The sequence below is a fragment of the Lynx canadensis genome, chromosome D2, assembly GCF_007474595.2.
Source record: "Lynx canadensis isolate LIC74 chromosome D2, mLynCan4.pri.v2, whole genome shotgun sequence".
Lineage (NCBI taxonomy): Eukaryota > Metazoa > Chordata > Mammalia > Carnivora > Felidae > Lynx > Lynx canadensis.
The window spans coordinates 5,556,542-5,577,246 of NC_044313.2; the positions used below are offsets into that span (position 1 = coordinate 5,556,542).

The following is a 20,705-nucleotide window of genomic DNA, read 5'->3' on the forward strand; positions in this document are numbered from 1 at the left end:
TGAGCATGAAGCCTGCTTGAGATTCCCTCTCTCTTTCCCTCTGCCCCTCTCCCCCACTTGTGCTCTCTCTAAAAAAAAAGGGGGGGGGTGCACCTGGGTGGCTCAGTCAATTAAGCATCCCCGACTCTTGATTTTGGCTCAGATCATGATCTTGCAATTCCTGAGATCAAGCCTCAAGTCGAGCTCGGTGCTGACAGCGTGGAGCCTGCTTGGGATTCTCTCGGTCTCTCTCTCTCAAATTAAATAAGCAAATGTTAAAAAAAAAAAAAAAAAAAACTTCGAGGAACTGTCAAACTGTCTTCTAATTTTTACCCTTTTGGGTGGTTCCATTGTTTTAATGGTTATATAAATAAATACCTATGTAGTTTCCCCTATTCTGCCTCCTGGCCTGCAAAGCCTAAGGTATTTGTATCTGGACCCCTGCAGAAAAAAGCTACAGATCTCTGTTCTAAACAAAAATGTCTCACTGTTCCTTTTGGCTGTTCACTGCTCTGTAATTACAAAGTACTTCAGTATATATGATCTACTTTGACTTCACTGGCATTTCATCACCACGTCGCAGGGCAGCAGAGACTGACGGCAAGATGATCAGAGGCTGCCTGGGGTTCCACAACCACCAGGACCTGGAACCAGGACTGGCCCTGCCATCTCCCTTTGCCAACTGGGCTTTCCTTCCTCTTGCCTGTTTACCCCAGTCCCTGCACTCAACCCCAACGGCCAGACTGAGCATCACATCAAGAAGGACTTGAGGGGCAGCTGGGTGGCTCAGTCGATTAAGCTTCTGACTCGGGATTTTGGCTCAGGTCGTGATCCCAGGGTTGTGAGACTGAGCCCTGCATCGGGCTCTGCACAGAGCGTGGAGCCCGCGTGCGATTCTCTCTCTCCCTCTCTCTCTCTGCCCCTCCCCTGCTCGTGCACACGCATGCTCTCTCTCTCTCTCTCTCCCTCTCTCTAAAAATAAGTAAACAATAACAAAAAAGGAAAGACTCGAGAAGCAGCTTTGTATCAATGCTGAGAGGAGGGAAGCACGGGGGGGCAGATTCCAGGAACAACAGAGTCACAAACATGCCAGCAATGACCACAGTGACCTGAGAATACATGACCACAGGTGTGCATAAGCTATCTGGTCACCAAGCTTGTCCACAGCACGGCACCGGACATCCACTTTTGTCCAGTTCAGAGCCCCTTTTTGGGGAGCCACCCACAGTCAGGGGTGAGGGGGCCATAAGGCCATTTAACCCAATCGCACACCGGATCCCTGAGCGACTCTGCCACGCGTCCTGGAAGGGGCCGCACACCCGGGGATGGGACTCTCCACCAACAGATTTGCAGCTGTCACGTTAGCTCCCAACGCTTGGCTGAGACGGAATCCCTCTGTCCTGCCTTCATTCAAAAGGGACCACAGCAGGTGCAGGGAACAGAGAAAGGAACACAACTCAGCCCTTGTCCTCAGGGGCCCTCCATCCAGGAGGGGACATGGGTAAGGTGCACCCACTGCTCCCGTCACTGTATGTGGCAGGACTGCAGACAGCGGCGTGGGGGAGGGCCCTCATTCGGCCTGGGTGAGTCAAGAAAGGTTCACAAGTTGAGCTGAGCCTAGGAAAGCTTGGCAGGTGGAAGGTAAACAAAGGTTATTTGCAGGCAGAGACAAAAACATATGCAAAGGCACTGTGGCACCTGCCAGAACGCACAGGGCTGACTGTACCAGAGCTTGGGTAAATACCACCGGACATCACTTGGTCAGCCGGACTACGTCCCATCCCTTCTGTGGGTGGGAGTCCCCGGCATGGGTCCCCATCCCCACCTCTCCCTCCTTTGGCCTCTCCAGGCTGACCCTCAAAGCAACACTCCCTAAGGACAATCTGAAGAACCGTGGCAGCCTGGCCACGGTGCCTGGAGGACCAAGATGCTTTGGTGCCTTTGAAAAATGGGCAGTGGAACACACATGACGTTAGAAGGACTTGAAAATAAATCTTGTGAAGTTAATAGAAGCACAGCAATTTGGAAGAAAAATAATCACATTTCCCTCCTGCTAAATCATGATTTGCCCCTGGAAAAGTCAATTATATTAAAGAAAATAAGTTATTATTTTCAGGGGGGAAAAGGAGTCTTGATAAGTGCCTTCATTCCAGCAAACAGAACTCTGAGAACAAATGCCTGAGTTCCCAGATTTCTGGAGGCTTCAGGGAAGCCCAAATGGTATTCCTTAGAAAAAAGGTGGGGAGAGTCCGTAACTCCCCCGTAGTCTGCACGTCTGTCCCAGGACCTGACCCCAAAACTGCTGTTTGTCTGCCAGAAAGGAGAAGAGGGCGCCTGCGTGGTTCAGTCCATTGAGCGCCCGACTTTGGCTCAGGTCATGATCTCGCGGTTCGTGAGTTCGAGCCCCAAATCGGGCTCTGCACTGGTGGTGTGGAGTCTGCTTGGGATTCCTCTCTCTCTCCCTGTCTCTCTCTCTCAAAATAAGTAAATACACTTTTTAAAAAGTAATAATTAAAAAAAAAAGAAAGGAGCAGAAACACAACTGACCCCCATGCACCCCTACCCTAGGTTTCCTCAGCCCCCCCCCCCACCCTTCCCCAACGCACACCCTTCAGGCATCAGTCCTGCAAGTTTCCAGCCTGCCCTCCCGGGTAACACTGTCGTGACGCCACAGCAAACAGCCAGTGGGTGTTGCCTAAGGGTCAGGCTTCACCCCTGCACTCGAACCAGTGGTTCCCACAGAAGAGTCAGCAGCTCTCTGGGTTTTCAGAACCGAGCGATCTGGCGGGCGGTGGCCAGGGATTCCGCCAAGCACCCCAACACTGCCCAGGACGGCCCCCCGCGACCGGAAGCTCTCCGACCCAGGAAGTCAGCAGTACACGGGGCCAGAAGCCCAGCTTTACGTGGACCAGCTCATCTAATCCTCGAGCAGCTCCGCAAGGCGACAACCAGCGCTCCCCATGGCCGACCGGCGAGCCAACCGGGGCCCAGAGGGGCTGCAGAGTCCCCCAGGCATGCACCCCAACCTGGCGCTAGTCCCGGCTGTGGCGGGGCAGCCGCCACAGGAGGTCACCTCCTGGCAGTGACGTCACGGAACAGTCACAGGAAGAAGGTCCTGAGCCTCAGACAGGTCACTTCCTGGGCACCGCCAGCGCCACTGGGCAGAGCCGGGCAGGGCTCGTCCGGATTCAGGGACGGCAGCTTGGGACCCTCGCGCACTGCATCGGCCCAGAACCTGCCTCGGGACGCCGGGCTAATGCCATCAGGAAGGCACAACCACAGCGCCGTCAGCTCCCCTCGACCCCGACTCCCCGACCCTGGGCTGCACCTGCCCCCTGCCCGTGCTCTCTCCACCCCCCTCCCTTACGCCCCCTTCTGCCTCAGGACTCCCAGGCCCTGGGGACGCAGGGCCATTCCCGCTGGGCCCTCAGCCCTCACACACACTTGTCCCCACAGCCCGGCTTGGGAACAGAGGGGCCATGTCTTCTAGAAAGGGTCCGGAGGCAGAGATGATAGAGGGTCAGACCCACAACGCAGAGGCATAAATCCTAACGAGCTAAAGCAGGAATGGGCAAATCGCAGACTGTGACCTGAGACCCGCCAGGCACCCAGATGGATAGGAATAGAGGAGGAAACGAGGCCAGAAGGCGATGAAGGACATCTTTTTAAAGGGTTTCTGAGCAGGCAGTGGTCACCACAGTCTAAGAACTCTGACCAGAGAACCCAAGAGCCCAGGACTGATAACACGCTCTGGGAGGACAAACATTCCACATGTTGATTTAGCCATGAAAAAATCAAACACATCCATGTCCCTGCATCTCCCAAAGCTCCAAAACACAGAATTTTCAGTAATTCACGTAATGGCAAAAACGGAGCCTGGGTGGAGAGAGGAGGCTAACCACAGGTCGCCTCCCTCACACCGTGATGCCCACACACTCCTGCACCCTCGTCAACAGGTCTGACTGCAGGGTGTCACCAGATCTGCCAGGGCGCGTTCCGCACACACGTTGAGCCCTGCACAGGGGACGGTTTTCCTCTCCACACTGAGACAAACCTGAATTATCCAAACACTGCCAGCCCCAAGAACTTCACGTAAGGGACTGCTGACTGTACCACAACATGTGCCCCAGGAGGACGGCTCCGCATCCCCAGGGTCCAGGAGCAAAGCTGGCAAGCAAACTGGGAGGGAGGAGGGAAGGGAGGAAGGAGGGAAGGAAGGAGGGAAGCAAGGGAGGAAGGAGGGGAGGAAGGAGGGAAGCAAGGGAGGGAGGAGGGAAGGGAGAAAGGAGGGAAGGAAGGGAGGAAGGAGGGAAGGAAGGAGGGAAGGAAGGAGGAAGGAAGGAAGGAAGGAAGGAAGGAAGGAAGGAAGGAAGGGAGGGGAGGGAAGGGAGGGAGGGAGGGAGGGAGGGAGGGAAGGAAGGAAGGAAGGAAGGAAGGAGGAGGGAGGGAGGGAGGGAGGAAGAGAGGAGGGAAGGGAGGAAGGAAGGACGGAAGGAAGGGAGGGAGGGAAGGGAGGAAGGAAGGAGGGAAGGAAGGAGGGAAGGAAGGAAGGGAGGGAGGAAGGAGGGAGGGAGGAGGGAGGGAAGGAAGGAAGGAAGGAAGGAAGGAAGGAAGGAAGGAGGGAGGGAAGGAAGGAAGGAAGGGAGGAAGGAAGGAGGGAAGGAAGGAGGGAGGGAAGGAAGGAAGGAAGGGAGGAAGGAAGGGAGGAAGGAAGGGAGGAAGGAGGGAGGGAGGGAGGGAAGGAAGGAAGGGAGGAAGGAAGGAGGGAAGGAAGGAGGGAAGGAAGGAAGGAAGGAAGGGAGGAAGGAAGGGAGGAAGGAGGGAGGGAAGGAAGGAGGGAAGGAAGGAGGGAAGGAAGGAGGGAAGGAAGGAAGGGAGGAAGGAAGGGAGGAAGGAGGGAGGAGGAAGGAAGGAAGGAGGAAGGAAGGAGGGAAGGAAGGAGGGAAGGAAGGGAGGAGGGAAAGAAGGGAGGAAGGAGGGAAGGGAGGAAGGAAGGGAGGGAGGAAGGAAGGGAGGTAGGAGGGAAGGGAGGAAGGAGGGAAGGAAGGAAGGAGAGAAGGAAGGGAGGAAGGAGGAAAGGAGGGAGGGAGGGAGGGAGACTGGTTTGTTATTTGAAGGCATTGTTCTCTTTTACCTCTAACTTCTTGGTGGCTCATAAGACCACACTGCTCCCCGATGCTGGGACACTCTCACCTTCATCACTATCCACCTCGCACATCCGTTCAACCGCCCAGCCTAGAGCTCACACAGAACCCTCAGCGGCTTACAATGTTAATTAATAACTAGACAGCCTGTCTAGTAGTAAAATAAAAACTAGAAAACTTGAGGAAAGTAAAGCTCACGACACCACACTGCCCTTTTCCAAGGAGAAAGTGATTAAACCATCACCAGAAATTGCGTTTTTTTCTCTGTTAACAAGCTGACATCAATAACAAGTACCAAGTGCAACTTTCTCCTCCTGAAAGAGAAAATGACAGAAAGTAGTACTTGGTCCTCCTGAAAGTTCTGGGGCAGACATCTCCTTGCTAGCTCCTCCAGGCCCAGCTAAGAGGGGAACAGAGCGCTCCTATTTCCCCGTCTCCAGGGGCCTGAGGCTGGGGATGGCAGATAAGGCCTAAGAGTGGCGCCCAGGCCTGGATTCCAGGCATTCTGACTCTTAGCCCAGTGCTCTTTTGCCCTACACCCTAATGGCCCCCCACCTAACTTCAAGTTACTGCAGCTGTGCCTTTATAGCTTTTTTTCAGTACCTGCTTAGTCATAAGGACAAGGGTTATTTCAAATTATAAACATTCCATTCTAATAAACAAAAAGCCAACACTTAGAAACAAAGACGCGGTTCTTATTATTAGCAGGCTTTAGTAACCCCGCCTTCTGAGGCCAAAAGAATTCAGAAGATACAGGAATGGGGTCTGGGGGGGCTGCATATGTTTTAGGATGGTGAACAGATGTGAAGAGAACTCGTCTGGAAGGCAGCCTCACTTATCCTCACGGGTCAACCTCCCCCTCCCCGTCAAGAGTGCTCTCTGGGCTCGGTCCACAGTGAAGGACCTCCTGAACGCTACAGGACGTAAATAGCAGAAAACAGTCCAAGGAAAAAGGCAGCACCTGTGGTCTTCGTGTCTCTTCGGGTCTTTGTAGGGGTCTGGACATCTGTTCTGGGACAAAACGATGTGACAACTTACAACCTTTGTCTTCAATGGCAATAATGCGAAAGGGCTCATCCTAACTCCTGACTGCTAGGATGGGGGTGTTGACAGCAGCATGTAGAGGAGATCCCCGACATGCACAACCTCTTCTCTCAGGGACATGGACTGCATTTCCACGCCCCGTGTGCTGTTGGGTCTGGCCAGGCACCGAGCTCCAGGCACAGGAATGTAAGTGCCGGGATGGGTGCCGCCCTCCAGCCCGAGCAGGCAGGAAAAGCTCCTGTGAACTGTCCTCCATTTCTCCTGTCCCGACCCACGAGCTGAAAGGCGAGGAGACCAGGAGCCTCGTGGAGGGCAGAGCCCCAGGACAGAAGGAGCCCGAGTCCTTGGACGACTAGAGGCAGCAGAGCCCCTGAGCCCTCCCCTTCGGCCACTTGGACCGTGACACAAACGAATAACAAACTCTCGTTGTATGAAGCCAAGGAAATACTGGGGTTGTTTGTTACAGCAGCCAGCCAACCCTAATTCGGAAAAGAAACCACAACACTTACACCTAACAGTGTGTGCACCTCACATGTGCAAGGAAGTTAAACAGAATCACTCAAGATGGCATGCAGATTGGGCATCGCACTCCTGAGCAAAGGCACACTCCGACCAGAAACAGAAAACCCCACCAGGATAAGGACTCCCAGAGACGTTTTTGGTGAGAGACTGACCCGTGTAAGCCTCAGCGGGCTCCCTTCATCTGGTCCCTCTGGGGATCAGGCGGGACTCGGACCCCCGATACGACCTCAGAGCGAACACTAACGTTCCAGGGAAGCCACTCAGCACCTCTCCCCACCTTCACCCCTCCCTTACAACAAGCAGGGTCTGCAGAAGCAATATAGCCCACGTGGCTTTAGCGGCAGTCAGACTCGGGGGCTGCGGGGGAGCCTGAATAAAGGAGATTCAGTCTCAGGCAACACAGTCAATAAAGGGTGAAAGAAACCGTTACCGGGCACAGACCAGGGGCCACGTCTGTGCAAGGCTATCTCTCTTTATCCCCAGAACCGCCCCAGGAGGATGGTATCATCCCCAATTCACAAGGGAGAAACTCAGGCTTACGGTAAATAACTCACCCAAAGTCACTTGGCTAGCAAGATAGGGAGCTGAGATTCAGAGACGGATCTCTATGGCCCCCAGTCTGTGATGTTTTGGGCACATGCCACACGCTGAAAGAAAACACCTCGTTCTCCTGGAGGCACCCACATTTCACAAGCTGACAGATACCCGTCTGGGGAGAAACCATCTGGTTTTTAAAAAAGAAGATGGGGCGCCTGGGTGGCTCAGTCGGTTGAGCGTCTGACTTCGGCTCAGGCCATGATCTCGCGGTTTGTGAGTTCGAGCCCCGTGTCGGGCCCTGTGCTGACAGCTCGGAGCCTGGAGCCTGTTTCGGATTCTCTCTCTCCCTCTCTCTCTCTGCTCCTCCCCAGCTCACACTTTGTCCCTCTCTCTCAAAATAACTATTTTTTTTTTTTTTTTTAAATGACCTGCTATGGGGCGCCTGGGTGGCTCAGTAGGTGAAGCGTCCGACTTCGGCTCAGGCCGTGATCTCGCGGTTTGTGAGTTCGAGCCCCGTGTCAGGCCCTGTGCTGACAGCTCGGAGCCTGAAGCCTGTTTCGGATTCTGTCTCTCTCTCTCTCTCTCTGCCCCAACCCACTCGCATTCTGTCTCGGTCTCTCTCAAAAATAAACATTAAAAAAAAACAATTAAAAAAGGAGAGAGTGCCCGTGTGTAGGTGTTTCGGCATCTCACCTGCGTGCAGGTGAGCCGACGGCTGCCAAGCGCCCCACGAACACTGTGCTCACGGCCGATCATCAAGAAGCGTGGCGTCTTTCATTTGTCCCCCTCCTCCCTCGGGAGTCAAAGCAGTCCCGTGACCGCCCAGGGCCTCTGCAGACTGCGCATGGCATGCCTGGGTCGGGAGAGCCACCTGCGCGGCCTACAAAGCGAAGCCCTCCCCCTGGAGTTGTTCCCCTGGGCCAACAGTGACTATGCAATGCTGGTACGAAAGGCGCTCCTTGCCATCAATGGACAACTGGCATGCCAGACCCACAGGGAGCCTGGCCATCCTACCCACATTCCAAAACGACAAACGATGAGAAACTAGAAATCCGACCAAGCCTATGTCTCCGCCTCGAATGCTGAAGGCAGGTGAGCGCAAGCGGGGAGAGTGGGAGGAGACAGCCCCCGAGGAAGAGCTGTCCCCCCGTTCCCCAGGTGCACTCATGTGAATGACTACACTTGAAACCTGTTCAACTTCCTGTTCAGGTCTCAGATTACCTGATTGCATCATCCTGTCACTAATTCGATTACAAGAAATTTCCAGAGCTGAACCGAAACCGATTCAATTCCTTCAATTAGATTCTGGGAGCCCAGGGTGGGGGGGGTGTCATATTGTGAGCTCCCAACACCCACCTCCCTCCTTCCAGGCATCCCCCTGGACCCATGACCTTACAGAAAAAAAAACATTCAGGTGGTGGTGACCAAAACATCACGAAAATTCACAGGAAAAGCCTTATTTGTGATAATCACGTTATAGGTTATATCCCCCAAAATGCAAACACTGAAGTTCTACCCCCCCCCATAACTCAGAATGTACTTGGATGCATTTGGGATAGGGTCCTTAAAGTTTATTTATTTTGAGGTGGGGGAGGGGTAGAGAGAAAGGGAGAGAGAATCCCAAGCAGGCACCATGTGCTGTGGGGGTTCAATCCCACAAGATCCCACCAACCCTGAGATCATGACCTGAGCCAAAATCGACTGAGACACCGGCCTGCCCCTGGAGATGGGGTCTTTAAAGAGATGATTAAGGGGCACCTGGGTAGCTCAGTGGGTTAAGTGTCCGACTTTGGCTTAGGTCATGATCTCACAGTCCAGGAGTTCAAGCCCCGCTTTGGGCTCTGTGCTAACAGCTCAGAGGCTGGCACCTGCTTAGGATTCTGGGTCTCCGTCTCTCTCTGCCCCTCCTCTGCTCATACTGTCTCTGTCTCTGTCTCTCTCTCTCAAAAATAAAAAAACGCTCAAAAATAATAAAGAGATGACTAAGGGAATGAAGTCATGAGGGTGGGCCCTAATCCAATGAGAAGATGAAGACACAAACATAATGGAGGGCGAGGACACAGTGAGAGGACAGCCATCCATCCACACACCAACGAGAGGCCTCAGACGGAACCTGGCCGGCCGACACCTTGATCCTGGACTTCCAGCCTCCAGAACTGAGGAAGGAAACTCCTGCAAGTCTCAGCCGCTCAGGGTGCTACTCTGTTAAGGCAGCAAACTACCCCACATACGTTACATGGTGATTTGAGGGACGGTCCCAAAGCACTTCCCACCTCATTAATCAGATACCATATGGTTTCACTCTTATGTGGATCCTGAGAATCACTTAACAGAAACCCATGGGGGAAGGGAAGGAAAAAAAAAAAAAAAAAAAGAGGTTAGAGTGGGAGAGAGCCAAAGCATAAGAGACTCTTAAAAACTGAGAACAAAGTGAGGGTTGATGGGGGGGTGGGAGGGAGGGGAGGGTGGGTGATGGGTATCGAGGAGGGCACCTTTTGGGATGAGCACTGGGTGTTGTATGGAAACCAATCTGACAATAAATTTCATATATTGGAAAAAAAAACAAAGCAAACTTAGGTACAACAGCTACTGCTATTTGCATAAGCCATGTTACGAAAGTGCCTTAAGTCTTCAGTTCCTGTGAACCTCCCAAATCAGCCTGACCTTGTAGACAAGGCCAACCATTATCATCCACTTTGAAAACGTGGAACCGGCTGAGAGAGGCTCAAAGACCTGCTCCGGGTCACATCAAAGATGAGTGGCCGCACCGCGGCTAAGACTCCAAGTTCTGACCCTTCACCTGGTCCCATCCTCAGGGCTTACCTCCCAGATGACCTGAGGAAAAGTCTGAACGTGGTGGCCAGTGGGTCAGCCAGTGCGGTGCTGGGGGGAAAAAAATAATCCAAAAAGATTTCATACGATTCCCTTTGTGTAACATTCTTGAAATGATACAACTACAGAAATAGAGAACAGGTTACTGGCTGCCAGGGTTTATGCAGAAGGGAGGAGTGAGGTGGGTGTGGCTCTAAAAGGAACACAGGAGAGGTCCTTGGGGTGATGGCAATGCTCTGACCTGCATCCATGTCAACATCCTGGCTCTGGTAGGACACTGTAGTGTGGCCGGACGTCACCTTGAGGGAAACTGGTAATGAGTATGTGGGGTCTCTCTATATGATTTTTTTTAATTTATTTATTTTGCAGGGAGAGGAGGGGTGGGGGGGGGCATACACACAAGCAGAGCAGGGACGGGGGCAGAGAGAGAGGGAGAAAGAGAGTCCCAAGCAGGCTCTGCACTGCCCACTGCGGGGTTCAATCCCACAGACGGTGAGATCATGACCTGAGTTGAAATTAAGAGTCGGATGCTTAACCGACAGAGCCACTCAGGTACACCATCTCTGTATTGTTTCTTCCAACTGTATGTGCTTATAATTACCTGAAAATACAAAGTTTAATGCAGAAATAAAGAGGAGGAAAAAATAAAAATAAAAATAAAAAATAAACAAAAGAAATTAAAAAAGGAAATAAAGAGGAGGAAAAAATAAAAATTAAAATCAAAAAATTAAATTAAATTAAAAAAAAGAAAAAAGAGGAGGAAGGAAGGACTGAAGGAGGGAAGGAAGGAAGGTAACATGTGAAGGAATTATTCACAAACCCTAAGACAATCTGATAAGACGTGATATCCTAGCAAACACTGGCACAACAATAAATTTAAAATTTTTATGTTTCCAAAGTAAAATAAGATTTGTAGAAATATAATATGCCCTAATTTGGTTTTTCTGCAACTCCAGTGAATGAAAATGTCTGCATTTCTATTTACTTACAATCAAATCTGATTTTTCTTCCCCCAAGTAGCAGCTTGCTTACTCCTCTAGATAACAAAGGAGATCTCGCTGCAACCCCGGCTCCCAAATTTATTTAATGTTACACTATTCCTAGCAATTATCATCACTCAGAACAATCTAAATACACACAAGTCATGTTCCCCAACACCAAGCGAATGTTGCTTTCCCCCAATACAGGGGCAAAACACACCATTAAGAAATCAACTTTGGCAGAAAAGTATTCTTCTAGCCACCGTGTCTGTCAAATCCAAACAGAAAACCACTACATTTCTGAACTGCACTTTATTAAATAAAATATAAAAGCAACACCCCATTGAGTGCTTGGCTTATCTCATACATGGTGCTGCCCCCTGCTCTGCTAACCTCATCTAAAAAGGACGTTCCTGGTCTTTGTGGTAGGCAGGCTTAGCTCCCGGCCCACCTTCCAGGTGGGGAAACAGAGGCTAAGGAAGGTGAGTAATTTGCTTAAGGGCCACTTATTTAACAAGAGCCAGGAGTTAGAGGTGTTTGCAGCCCGAATCCCCACATCCCCCGTGTGAGCTGTCCGTACAAAAGGCCAGAATGAAGTGCCCACACTTGGGTCCACCGGTGTTTAGTCTCCCAAACATAACACAGCTGAAGGCTTGAACGAGAACCGTACTCTCCCCAAGAGCTCTCCGCCCCACCTCCTATAGTTTTCTGTCGCTGCCCTAGGGAACCACCCCACCCTCAGAATGGTCCACGGGGATAATCTCGCAGCTTTCCAGAATCAACCCAGCGACTCGTGGTCTCAAAGTCCAGCTGTTGGCCAGCGGGGCTCTCCCGGGAAGCTCAGGGAGGGATCTGTTTCCAGGCTCGTTTAGGGTGCTGGCAGAATCCAGGTGTGCCTACAGGCCTGAGGTCCCCGGCTCCTTGCTGGTGGCCACGTGGGGGGACGGGGGGAGAGGCGCTGAGGCTGAGCTCCCGGGCTTTCTCTGGCCCTTGCAAGTGGGGCCCTACCTCTCAGGGCCAGCAACTGCGCACAGAACCCTTCCCAGCCTGGGAACCTCTGACCCCGCTCTTCTGTGACCAGCCAGGGAAAGTTCTCTGCTTTGGGGGCCCACCGCTGCAAAGCCCTTTCTGCCATGTCACACATTTACAGGTTCTGGGGATTAGGGCATGGACATTTTGGGGGGCCATTAGTCTGCCTCTCACACCGTCTTCGAGAAAGGTGAGCACACCACCCTCGGGTGTGATTCTAGAACATGCTGCATCTTTTCACCTCATCTCAGGAACAGGATCCCTAGGAACAGCTTGACCGGCACTAAGCCTAAGACTCTGCGTAGCTGGGGGAAGATGGAAAAGTTGATCCGGCCCAACCCCTCAGTGTGACTAGGTTGGATTTCACGCCTGTGTTAATAAACCAGATCCGTGAGCACTGACCCACCAAATTCAAGCCTAGGAGGAGACCTTAGCAGGCTGGTACATTTCCTGGAGGCAACCCCAAGCCCCACAGGAATAAAAGGGGGAGGTGGGGACAAACCAGCATAGCCCGCCTCGCTGAGCAAGCAGCAGATCAGCTGTTTACTCTTTTCCCCATTTTTATAAAATAAATAAATAACCGAAGTGGCTCATTTGCAAACAATGCTTCTAACAGATTCCAAGTACTTGCAAACAATGAGCTGTGATTCATGTTTCCAAATGAGATGGAGTTTTATCATTTTCTTTCCCCTCGTGATTCATTCATCCCGCCAAGGCAGTGGCTGGCGTGAAAGCGAGGCCCACCCACGACCCGCCAGAGCCCTCCAAGGAAACACAGCCCTGTTGTTAGGCTCCCCCAAAAAACACTGTGGTTGGTAAGGGGGACGGCCAGTAATTTTCCCTTGGGAGGAAACAGCCAATTAGCTAATGGGAATGAATCCCTGCCCCGCAGCACATCTATCTTCCCTTCCCCTGGGAACCAGTGGGACCCTCCACTGCCAACCCCTGGAACAGCGGACAGCCCGGGCTGACCTGGCTGTGCGCATGCACACCCTTCCTTCTGCCCAGCATCCGGAGTTTGCCTGGAGGGGCTCTAGTTATTGAAAGCTCCTTGTAACGCTGAACAGGCTTCACCCGCTGAAACTAAGGAGCGCGGCCGCTTTCTCCTCCGCCTAACGGCCGTTCCCACTGTTCCTAGAATTGCCTGGCAAAACCGTCCAGGACACCTTCCTTCCCTGGCAACTTTCCAACACAGACTTTTCTTACAATCACAGTATGAGCCAAAGGCGTGCGGATAGAAGTCACCACAGTGAGGACTAGCTAAGCTTCTGGAAAGTGTGTGAGTTAATGGGAAGGGACACAGCCACCTTCTGGCCACCACCCCAGCGAGGAGACCCTGCTCACTCGGTCGCTGAATGCTCCCTTTGATCTTCTCCAAACTAGACAGCCTAGCAACTCAACAGGTGCCACCGTACAGTGTCCTCCCGGACACCGTGAGGCCACCCTGGTCACGCTGGGAGCCAACAAGAGGTGTCCAGGGATCTCAAAAAGTAGTGTTCCGAAGAGAAGCTCCTCCCCATCTCCTTGCGCTCGGTGGGACCACGGCGTGAACTCCAGAGCCAGGTTCCAACCCCAGATACGGCACTTACTAATGGTGCGAGCATGCATGTTCTCTCTGCCTCAGTCAGGTGGGAGTGACAGCAGAACCCCTGCCAGGACTGGGGGTGGATCACGGGTGGAGCTGTTCCCTGCCTCCACAGGGCCGTCGGTGGTCCTGCTCCCCTGCTGGCCTCCGGCCTGTCCCCAGGGCTCCAGCCCCTCCTCGATCTGTCCCCGGTGCGTTCCAGTCCTCAGTGCACTCGTCACGCACCGGCCAGCTCTCCACAGCCAGGACCCCCACGACCACCACCCCTGACGCAGTCCCAGCCAGAAGGTGCACCCCACACCTCCCTCGAGAACTGCAGGCAGACAGGGACGTTTCTATCAGGACACCTGCGAGGAAACCACAGGGAGGCACCCAGGGTGCGGTCTCCACGCTCAGGTCCCAGGGCCCTCTAGCCCACCTCTGTCGTTGACCTCTGTGCCCACGGCTGAGCCCCAGCTTCCTCTTCTCTGAAAATGGGGTGGGAAGACAGCTCAGCCACAGACAGTGGTCCTGAGGCAAGGAGGACCCCCCAGCTCTGCATGTGGAACAAGACCATTGTGGGCCAAGCGGACCTAGGACTGTCTCAGGGCTGTTCCCACCGCAGCGGTCCCCAAAGAGCTCCCCTGCCACACCACTGACATCTAGCAAAGGTGAGCCACTGGAATCACAAAAAAGAAAGAACGGTGAGGGCTAGGGCCACCCGCTGGTCTTCCCAAAGTCAAAGGGGGAGGTCTGGAGCAGACCAGCCGTGGGAGCCGGCACCGCACTGCGAAGGCTCAGGGGCAGCAAGGGGGCCTGCGGGCTGCGGGAGGAGCCCCAGGAGGGCACAACCTGGCCCGCGGAGACGAGGCCAAGGTCACAAAAGGCCTTACAAGTCAGGCAGAGCCTAGCCTGGGTGACGGAGGCGGTAAAGGCGCTGGAGGAAAAGCACACTGAAAACCGGGAAGCTCCGGGGTCTGGGATCGCGGAGAGCAGCCTGGGCCCAGACTCCAGCCAGAGGTGGGCAAGAGCCCGGCAGCCAGGCTGCAAAGCCCCGGGGAGCAGGGCAGCAGAGCGCAGCGGGGGCTGGGGTCCGTTGGTTCTGCCTTTAAGGAAAGCCTCGCAGTCTGGAATGTGTACTCACTCGGTCCGAAACGTAAACTTGCAACCCGACTCTCCCCACCCCATCCCCCCCCACCCCCATCACCACCACACTCCCCTCAGGAAACGACAAAGAGCGGCGGAGCCAACACAGTCCCGCCTTTCGCCTCCCGCTCCCCGAGCCCGGGGACGCCGAAGCGCTCGGCCGGCCGCTCCGCTCCGAGGGTCCCGCACGCCCCGAGCCACAGGACCACCAAGCGGCGGGCAGGGAGCCCGGCCCGGCCGGGTCGCGCGCGCGCGCGCGCGCCACTTCCCACCGGGAGAGCCCAACTCTTCGCCGGGATCGCTCACTGCAACTCGCAACCGCCCGGCCGCCCGCGGCTGCAGACCCCGCACCGCGCACGCAACTTCACCCCAGCGGCGGGAAGGCGCCGCAGAACAATGACCCCCGGGGCGGCCCGGCCCGCCCACCCCCGGGGCTTCGGGCCGCGGGCGGGACGCGCTCCGAGCTCGGGCGGCCCGGGAGGCTGGCAGGCTCCGCCACGGGGTGCCCGCCCGGGACCTGGATGGCGGGGCTGGGGGGGGGGGGGGGTGCGACCCCGCTCGCCCGCGTGTCCCCGGCCCTGCTCGGCCCCGCGCTCCGGAGTGGGGGCGGGGGGGGGGGAGGGACGCCGGGCGCTCGGGCCGGGCCGGCGGCAACAGGCTCCGGCGCCCCCGCCCGCCGCGCCCCGCCGGGCCCGCCGTCCCCCCCCCCCTCCGGAGCGCGCGGCGCGGGCAGGCCGGGGCGGGCGCGGCGCGAAGTGGGGCGCCGGAGCTCACCCACGCCGTATTTCTCCTCTCTCTTGGTGGGCACCCAGCGCGTCATGGCGCCGCCGCGAGAGCCGCCGCCGCCGGGCCAGGAAACTCCGCGCCTAGGCCGCCATTTTCCATTCCTTTCGAGCCGCGACAGGATGGGGAGGAAAAAGTTTGCGGCGGAGGCGGTGTCATGTGGGACGGGGCGGGCGGAGCGTCGCGGGCCGGATGGGAAAGGCCGGGAGCGCCGGCGGGAGGCGGGCGGGCCCCGGGCCCGAGAGCACTGCCCCTGCGCGGGGGACCCGGCTCCGCCACCGCGCGCCGCAGCCCGGCTCCCGCGGCCCCCCCCCCCCCGGGGGCGGCGCCGCGCCCCCTCCGCGGGGGACCCCGGATCCCGGGAACCCTCGCGGGGACCCGGCTGTCACACGACTTGGGGGGGCGCGGGGGGGCACGTGGGCCGCCCTGGGCGGAGGGGGACGAGGAGGGGGCGAGGGGGACCCGACGCGATTTACGAAGCTTGGGGTTGGCGCAGCGCGGCAGTTAGACCGTGGGCTCGGTGCCGCCCCCGGGGCGTCCTGGAGCGGAGCAAACCCGGAGGTTCCCTGGGAGGCGCCTTCCAGAGCACGTGGTCCTTTCATTCGGGCGCCAAACATTAACTGAGCACCTAGGGCGGCCTGGCCAAACCAGCCAGAACCGAGGGGGGGGGGGGAGGAAAGTCACCAGGGGTGGCTGGCCTCGCTGGGGCTGGGGCTCCCAAGGCGGCCGGCGAGACGTGTGCGCGCTGCGGGGTCAGGGAGTGCTTCCCGGGGAGGTGGCCTCTTGCCTGGAGTGTTCGAGGAGTGCGGTTACCCAGGGAGGCCCAGAGACCTCATCCTCCTGGGGCTCCCAGAAACTTCTAGTTCAGTAGGACTCTGTGAAGGAGGGGAAGAGAGGAAGTGAGGAGAGGGGTGTGCCGGGGAAGGAGGGCTCCGTCCGGGCCCTGAGCGGGTGTGCAGGGGCTCTTAGGACTGTGGTCTGCACCCCGCAGGTGAGTTCTCAGGCTTTCAGGTTTTTCCACACCAGTAAAAGCCGGGGCTTCGGGTTTCTCCAAGGAAAAGCTTAAAACAACACACACATGGGGCGCCTGGGTGGCTCCGTGGATTAAGCATCGGACTCCCGATTTCAGCGTATGTCATGCTCGAGGTCCCCCGGTTGTGGGATGTGCGGCTCTGCTCCGAGTATGGGGCCTGCTTAAGAGTCTCTCTCTCCCTCTGCCCCTCCCCTGCTCGCACTGTCTCTTAAATTAATTAATTAATTAAGTATATAATCACACAACACACATCCATTTATTTTTACCGTAATTTCAGAAAAGATGAAAACCAAGAAAAGGAGGAAGGAGAAATCCTCAGAATGCAGACAGCTCCGTAAGTGGAGTTAATTTGGAATATTAACCATCCGCCTTCCTGTCTCCTGCCCCCAAGAACCAGTGACAATGGCAGTGGGCCTGGGAGCCTTCAAGGATTGGAGGAAGGGAGGTGAAATGGATGGAAAGCTTCCTTCTCAGGGGTAGGAAGAGACCTGGGAGGCAGAGCTGGGCAGGGAGCTAGTGGGGCCTGGGGAAAGCCCGGTGGGCCACCATCCTGCTGTAGGGAATGCCCTTGCCTGCCCTTGGGGCCACTCTGGAGGGGGGGGGGGGGGAATCTCAGCATCCCACCCAGAATGCGGATTAAATACACTTGGGAACGTCCTAGGAGCTTTTTGGTTTGCGTGAATGAGAAGATAACGTGACCTGAGAGCTCTTGGCATATCAACCGCAGACTCATAGAAAGTTACAGTCCTTACTCTAACTGACAAGGAAGTTAAATCCCCGCAGAGGAAAAGGGCCTGGGCTCTAATCACATGTGAGGGAACAGCATGTACAAAGGCCTTGGGGTGGAACACAAATCCTTCAAGGAACTGAAAGACTGAAGCATAGAGAAAACGACAAAGGGACACAACATGAGCCTGCAGACAAAGGGTTGCATTAGGAATTCACATTCTGCAAAGAAAACCTGGCAAACAAACGCTAATGATTCTTCCCTTCTGTTTTAGGCCCAATTTCAGTTCTGCTCCTGGGGCTACTCATTGGGGAAGATGGGTGTTGTAGTGAAAGGCCAGGGGCTTCAGTCACGCAGAGTCAGGGGGCCTGGCCTAGCCACTGCCAGCTGTGTGGCCGTTCTCCTGTTTCTGGTCATTGTTCCGGAAGTTCTGAACCTTAGGGTTCTGATCTTCGTAGATGTAAATTAGGGGCAATAACACCAGCCTCGTGGGCCTTCTGAGGATCACAGGAGAATATGTGGCCGCACACGTAAGACGCTGGAACCATGGTTGGCTTCCTCCTCTGATGCTGCCTCCAGGCTCTTTGTTTGATAACCTCATGGTTCACAATTTCTAGAACAATTGCCACTTTCGCTCTGATAAAGGTGCCCCACGGAATATATAAATAAATAGATGTTTACATGCTTTTGTGAAACTGTCATATAAATGAATTTCTAAATCAGACCTTTTAAACTCCAGATGGACCATGGAACCACCTGTTTGAGACACAGAGGTTTTGGTCCCATTGGCGCAAAGTGTGCCCGAGCTTGGCCGCGATGTTGTGCATGTGGCGAGCTCTCAGAAGGTTTGTCAGCATTGCCTGGCTGACCCCAGTAGTGGTCTCATCTTGTGGTTCTAGATCAAGTCCGTGGCCCTGGCTCCCTGCCCCGTGGTTACGTGAGCTCGGGACTGGCTACATGGCCAGAACCAGGAGCCCTGCGTGCTGTGGCCAGTTGGCATTTTTAACTCCTGAGTCTACATGTCTGGGCCACAGATCTCAGCCACACCTGCCAGGCCTCGTGCGGACTTAGGTCATGCCTGTAGGTGTAATCTACCCAAGAGCGCTGGAACTCCTAGCGCCCCAGTCCTAAGCATCAGTGGAAGTTCAGACTAGCGACCTCCTCCTAAGATGCGGCAGAAACTTGAGATGGAGTCATAAAAAAGCGTAATCTGTGTTGCAGTTTTACATTTTGCAAATTAAATTGCAACTTTCTTAATTTGAAAAACGTTTCCATATTTACAGCGCAGGAAGTTACTCAGCAGAATGATGCCTGGTGGAGACTCCAGAAGGCTCAGGGATCACGGGGGGGATGTTTATTTGCGGCAGGCAATACAGACGAGAGCAGGACCTGGATGTTGGGGGCTTTACACACTTCCACAAGGGGCTGGACCACAGACTGCTTGTCACTTGAAAGGGGAGGAACGTGGTCTTGCAGTGAGGCGTCTAGTTGCTGCCCCTTTGACCCGGTGGCAGATCTCCGCATCGTAGTGGATGACCAGGCATGTGGTCACGGTGCACAAGGTCACGTAGCACAAAAAAGGTCTACTCAAGACTTTACATGGAACGTTCAGTTCACAGAGAAGACAAGAAACAAGTTAAATGACACTACATGAAAGACAGTCAGGCAAAGATAGAAGGTGAGACCTTCGGGGCACCTGGGTAGCTCAAGTCATGGTCTCACAGTTTGTAAGTTCAAACCCCGCGTTGGGCTCCCTGCTGTCAACGCAGAGCCTGCTTTGGATCTTTCATCCCCCTCTCTCTACCCCTCCCCTGCTTGTGCTCTCTCAAACAAAATAAATAAAAGAAGGTGGGACCTTTTATAGGACACTGGTTGGTGTCATCAACAAGAAACTATATGGGAAAAGAATGGGTAGATGGGAAAGAGCCGTTCAAGATTTTGAAAGACTTAAATGTAATGTCCAAGGGAGCTCCCCTCTACCCCCGTAGGTAGGCTGCTGCCTGATTCGTGAATTGTTGAATAAAGTCGATTAGGTCTTCAAAACAAAACAGAAATGTGACATTCACATGCAAGGCACAGTCGTCAACTGCATACTACTTTTAAAAAAACAAGTCTGCGGCTCAGGTCGTGATCTCGTGGTCCGTGAGTTCGAGCCCCGCGTCGGGCTCTGTGCTGACAGCTCAGAGCCTGAAGCTTGTTTCAGATTCTGTGTCTCCCTCTCTCTGACCCTCCCCCGTTCATGCTCTGTCTCTCTCTGTCTCAAAAATAAATAAACATTAAAAAAAAAAAACAACTCTAAAAGATGTTAAGGAAAAGACAGGATTCTAACTATGATCCGGTCTTAGATAATACTTTTAAATTTTTATTTATTTTGTTAGATGTGATCATAGTAATATTGTGGTTGTGTTGAAAACTGCCCTTGTATTTTTGAAATGTATGCTGAAGTGTTTAGAAGTGAACTGTCAGGGACGCCTGGGTGGCTCAGTCGGTTAAGCGTCTGACTTCAGCTCAGGTCACGATCTTGCGATCCGTGAGTTTGAGCCCTGTGTCGGGCTCTGTGCTGACAGCTCAGAGCCTGGAGCCTGCTTTGGATTCTGTGCCTCCCTCTCCCTCTGTCCCTCCCCTGCTCATGCTCTGTCTCTCTCTGTCAAAAATAAATAAACATTAAAAAATAATTAAAAAATAAAAAGAAGTGAACGGTCATTGGGGCCCCTAGTGGACTCGGTTGGGTGTCTGACTCTTGATTTCAGCTCAGGTCATGATCCCAGGGTCATGGGATCAAGCCCTGCTTTGGGCTCTGTGCTAAATGTGAAGCCTGCTTAAGATTTTCTCTCTCTCTGTCTCTAAAATAAAAAAATAAATAAAAGGGAACTGTCATGGTGTTAGTCATTGACTTTAAAATACTGCAACAAAAACAAAAAAAAAAAGATGAAATTGTTCAATCTCAGTGATAGGTCTCTGAGTGTTTCATCTCTACTTTTATATATATGTATGTATACACACACACACACACACACATATATACATATGAAATCTTTGGGGCGTCTGGGTGGCTCGGTTAAGCATCCAACTTCAGCTCAGGTTCTGATCTCATGGTTCATGGGTTCAAGCCCCACGTCGGGCTCTGTGCTGACAGCTCAGAGCCTGGAACCTGCTTCAGATTCTGTGTCTCCCTTTGTTTCTGCCCTCTCTCCCGCTCGCGCTCTGTCTCTCTTTCTCTCTCAAAAATAAATAATAACACATTTTAAAAAATTGTATATAAGTTTGAAATCTTTCTAAAATAAATTCAAAATGGGGGAAAGGACAGACTTGAGATTTAAAACCCTCCTTGAGAAACAGTAGCCTGGACTGGCCTTGCTCTGACAGCTCAGACTGGTTGCTCAGT

At 54.1% G+C, this 20,705-nt stretch overlaps 1 protein-coding gene across 4 annotated transcripts in view; it reads right to left on the reverse strand.

Annotated features, from left to right (window-relative positions):
• Positions 1 to 15,699, reverse strand: part of DOCK1 (dedicator of cytokinesis 1) — a 528,429-nt gene extending 512,730 nt beyond the window's left edge. For 3 of the 4 annotated variants that reach the window (XM_030333990.1, XM_030333988.1, XM_032595287.1), the window contains exon 1: positions 15,552 to 15,685. In XM_030333990.1, the coding sequence (XP_030189850.1) occupies positions 15,552 to 15,597 (46 nt within the window). In that variant the 5' untranslated portion in view covers positions 15,598 to 15,685. Of the gene's footprint in view, positions 1 to 15,551 lie in introns of all 4 variants that reach the window. The other variant, XM_030333989.2, reaches the window with a different exon arrangement.
• Positions 15,700 to 20,705: the final 5,006 nt, after the last annotated feature.